Source organism: Lolium perenne, chromosome 3 (genome assembly GCF_019359855.2).
Source record: "Lolium perenne isolate Kyuss_39 chromosome 3, Kyuss_2.0, whole genome shotgun sequence".
Taxonomy (NCBI): Eukaryota; Viridiplantae; Streptophyta; class Magnoliopsida; order Poales; family Poaceae; genus Lolium; species Lolium perenne.
In genome coordinates this window covers 252,093,203-252,097,723 of record NC_067246.2, presented here as the reverse complement: position 1 = coordinate 252,097,723, position 4,521 = coordinate 252,093,203, and the positions used below count along the sequence as shown (strand labels likewise).

Sequence of the window (4,521 nt, the reverse complement as noted above, 5' to 3'; positions counted from 1 at the left end):
GCTGTTCGCGCACCCGAGAGATAAAAAAAGAGAGAAGAAGAAAGAGATCATATTGGGAAGTAATGAAAATATAGCGACAAGGTGGACTAATAGGTTGAGCCTACAACCAAGCACAAGTTCTTGGTTGTAGCCTCGGGAAACTACTCCCATCGGGAACGCTGTTCGCGTGCCCGATGAAATTAACAAAAATAGAAAAACAAGAGAGTATATTTCGAGTTATAATTAACTCTACATATACTCCCATCGGGAGAACAATATAAGTCATATATGACTCGATAAAATGTGCCATTCCAACAGCCGGAAAAGCACTCGACAATATATTCTCAGAACGCCGAAGTTGCGATCAATTTCTGAATGCCGCAAAATTTGCGAAGGTAAGACCCCAGATCCGCTCTGCTGGGCGTGGCATCGCCAAAGACTGCGCTCTGCTACTTTTATCCGTATCAACAGATACGAAGAAAAATCCTAACGGACGCGTTAGGTACCCGATAAATTTGACTGGGACTCGACAGAATGGTAAGACCTTAAGCGGCACCTGTCGACGTTTACACCAGTATCCCGAGATCATGTCCGGGGACGTGATTTTGAAGTAGGTTTTTGCGGATTGCCACTAGAGCAGTTAACTAGTACCTGATCCGTCAGATGAACTAGCCCCAATTACCAGTATCCCTGTACAATATAGAATTTTATGTGAAGAAATATAAAAGGTTAAAGCTTTTGAGTAAAAATAAACAATGGAGATTTTCCCTGACTCTACGATTCAAGCAAAATCTCGGGGGCTACTGACATAGGCATCCCAAATGGGCCTGCCGAAGATGGTACCCGGGGTTTACTGGAGGCCCAATACCCGAAGAATAAGAAGATTCGGGAGCCCAAGATTTACTAAGGAAAGATAGAGTTGTAATAGGAAGTGTTGTTTGTAATCTGGCGGGACGAGTTAGAAACCGTCCCGGACTCTGTAAACTTGTATAGCACGAATCCCTCGGCTTCACCTCATATATAAGGGGGAGTCGAGGGACGAAAGAGAGGATCGAATCATTGTCTGCAAATCCTAGTTTTCACAATCGTCGAGTACTTTTCGGCTGAAACCTTCGAGATCTACTTACCCTCTACTTCTAACTAAACCCTAGCCTACAATCCATAGGCATTGACAAGTTAATCCCTTGTCACACGTTGCCAATACAACTAAAAAGGTGGAAAACTTAATGGATACACAACTATCAATTTGGAGTAGCTAGTTGAATGACTACAAGAAACAGGCAATACTCTGCACAGTTAGGCGTATATATGTGCTCTGTTATTTCTTTGGGTACTGCGACTATGGGCGGATTTGTTTTCCAACTTTTGCAGGTATGCGGCACGACCCTGAATTTTCGTCGCGAAGTTGGAACAGTGCATCATTTATGTACTTCTTTTGGTAAAGATTTCTGCATAGGGTTACAGATCTCCTCCTAATCATTTATGCTTTCGTGCTATGTATCAAGCCTACCTTTTAGTCTCTTACTGATTTTGGTGCTCCTTCTGTAAATCATTTACTTGGTTATTTTGTTGAAACAAAAGTCAAATTATATTTTTGTAGTACTCTAATTGTGAAGAATTTATGTGTTGTAACTATAAACTGTTAGATGTTGCTATCATGAAGTAAGCTCCTTATGACTCTCCAACAAATATTGTTTCTTATTTACTGAATGCTTTGTCTGTGTGCACACATGCTGCTATCATGAACCACCCAGTGTACCTTTACTTAAATGTTGGTCTTCTGAGCTTGTGTATTATTTTGGAATCAAGAACTCATATGCATGGGGATATAGTTATGTATCTTAGTGCCACCGTAGGTGAACAATTTTTGTATCGTCAATTTCAGAATTTTCCTTCCCTGAAGTTTGTTTTGCACTGTTCTATCAGCATTGGAAGTATGAATTACAAAACTTTTAAACTAGTCAAAATTTTCATCTGCAGTTGATTGAACTGGATGCCACAATCCTCTTTTATCACTTGCACGGAGGACTCAGGCCTCAGGAAATCAGAAGTTATAGATCTGAAATGACTTGAGGTAATAATGGTTACTCCTAGTCAATCTCCGTCTCTAGCAGTCTCAGTTAACATAGACCGATCATAGTGTTTGCTGCCTTCGGCTTCTTAAATCAATTGCTGAGAAGACCAAGTGCAGTGTATTACACAGAACATAAGAGATGTAACACATTCCATGACTCTTTCTTACAAGATTGACTTCAGTAAAAGGCCAAAACAGTGCGCCAAACGCATTAGGTTAATACAATGCGAAAAATCTTATTTGAGCATTTGTTTCATTAAAACTTTGGAATAACGTTTTTCAGTATGTAATCAGTTGCTATCCTATAAACCCTCTCAGTTGGGTGTACCGCATCGTAAAATACATATGACGACGAATTCCTGCAGGTCTGGGTAAATACATTGCAAAGTAGTCCGACCTCTGCGAGCCCAGTCCCGCAACATCCCCGTTTTCTCTCTGTAAATCCTGTTGTCATGACAAGCTCGGTGAGAACTTCTATAATTACAAGTTACAAGAAAACAGAATGGGTGACATGAATAACACAAACTGATATCCCTGCTTCTTGCAATTAAATGTTTAGGCGTTTGGTTTTCTGACAGCTTTTAGCTGTAGCCTGCAGGCAACCAAGTTTAGCACTAGTTCTTATTTAGTTAGGATTATGACGCAATCTTGGTGTAAACTATATGTAGTTCAGTGATTCTGCTTTAGCTATGATTAAGACGTTTTCTTCGTATTTTTCTTCAGAATTAACTATATGTGATCTACAGTTGATGAGGTGGACATTATTACTAGATTAGTTGTGAATCATGACATCAGTAGAGAACATACCGTATTTATTGGTATTGACAAGGATCTCTGTGAGAGCTTGGTATGAATTCAGGTATACAATTTTGCTTCCGTTGAGTGAGGCTTGTAATGTTTGAAGCATCTTCTCAAATTTGGAGTTGTAGTTCTGGGCATCCCTGTTCTGCTCATCCACACATGCCCTCTCAGGGTCTCCACTTAGTGTGATCTGAAAGGGTATGCAACCAAATGGAGCAAGGCCTGCCAAGCAGAATTTCCGCCCTCCAAGGTTATACATGTCCTGCGTTCCAGTGTAGGGAATTGAAAGAAGAGTTATTCCTCTGTTGTGGTTTATATGTTCAAGAACTACAACAAAATAAAATAGCTTGGTAGAAACAACTCAGAATCGTCTAATCTTACCTTAACATACTCGCGTACCATCCGGAGAATAGTATCTTGGTACTCACCAATATCAATCCTTCTCGATGAACGGTAATACCTTGTGAAATCATTGGTTCCTGAGTTGATAAATATCAGAGAGTTGGTAACAATCCTGGAAGCCTCCCTGTCGCCAACAATATCACCGAGCCGCTGAAGGTATTCCTCGAAGAGGTTCACCTGTGCCGACAATGGCAGAGTATGTGACAGGTGCGACGTCCTATCGTCAAACCCTGACCCAGCCGACGCGAAGTTCACCCCTGTCTTCAATTCCTCATCGGACAGATTCTTGTCCAAGTACGGTGGTGAGAATTCTTTGAGCTGCAGCTTCTCATTGAGGAGGTCTGGAACAAGCCTGCCATTGGAGAACCTCCCTGTCGGCCTTCTTCCTGGGAAGTCTCTCCCATAAGGGAGATGGTTTGCCACACCCAAAGTGGAGATATAGTCGTTGTTGCCAGTGTCAAAAATGGAGTCGCCAAAGTAGAAGATAGCGGGGAACTTTGGATGAACTTTCTTGGTGGAGGAAGAAATGGCAGGAGAAACGAGGAGGAGCACCAACAGGAGGAGAAGAACTGGGTGCGCCATGGGAGAAATTCTTGCCTGGGCTCTACTCCCCAACTGCTCCTTATATTTTAGATGGGTCATGAATGCTTGACAGATTTGGGAAACATCCAGCCTAATGCATTTCTTCCTGGATATCTGTTCTATAGCATATCTTTTTGCATCAAATTAATGCCTTTATTTTGACTCATGATTTGGATGTTTTTGGCAGGATTGGAGATTTTGTAACCTACTCTGTGTGGGCTGCATGCAAGCCTTTGTCGATTACTGTGCAGAATGGAGAGTCTTGCAGACACCAAACGTACTGATGCTGCCATTTTTTTTTATCTAATATGATTTTCCTCGACCCAGTGATACGGTGACAGGTATAATTCCTCTGGTCTAATATACGCTGATCTTAAGAACACTGTGACACTGATTGTTGAGCAGATAACTGCCAAGGGAGTCATCACGAGATTTACGACAGAGTGCTTTTTTTTTTGTTTCAGAAAAAAAAAGGAAAGTCATCACGAGATTGACGACACTCCTACTGTAATCAGGTTTCAGTTACTGTCATTAATTTCAGTCCATATTAGTATTTCACTCCGTACCTAGTTTAGCAACATAACCATAGGCAGAAGCCTCAGCAGTTACGACATTGCTATTTTGGTTATTTTTTCCCGTGAATGTGGACGAAAAAGCTCGATGCGCATGAAAAATACTAACTT

The 4,521-nt window shown here is 41.3% G+C and overlaps 1 protein-coding gene across 1 annotated transcript; it reads right to left on the bottom strand.

The window, feature by feature from the left end:
- Window positions 1-2,186: 2,186 nt before the first annotated feature.
- LOC127344736 (GDSL esterase/lipase At1g58430) lies at window positions 2,187-3,950 on the bottom strand. The gene is made up of 3 exons (XM_051371070.2): window positions 3,236-3,950; window positions 2,861-3,116; window positions 2,187-2,497 (listed from the first exon to the last, which is right to left on the bottom strand). The coding sequence occupies exons 1-3, from the start codon at window positions 3,896-3,898 to the stop codon at window positions 2,310-2,312; spliced, it is 1,107 nt and encodes a 368-aa protein (XP_051227030.1). The 5' UTR covers window positions 3,899-3,950; the 3' UTR covers window positions 2,187-2,309.
- Window positions 3,951-4,521: the final 571 nt, after the last annotated feature.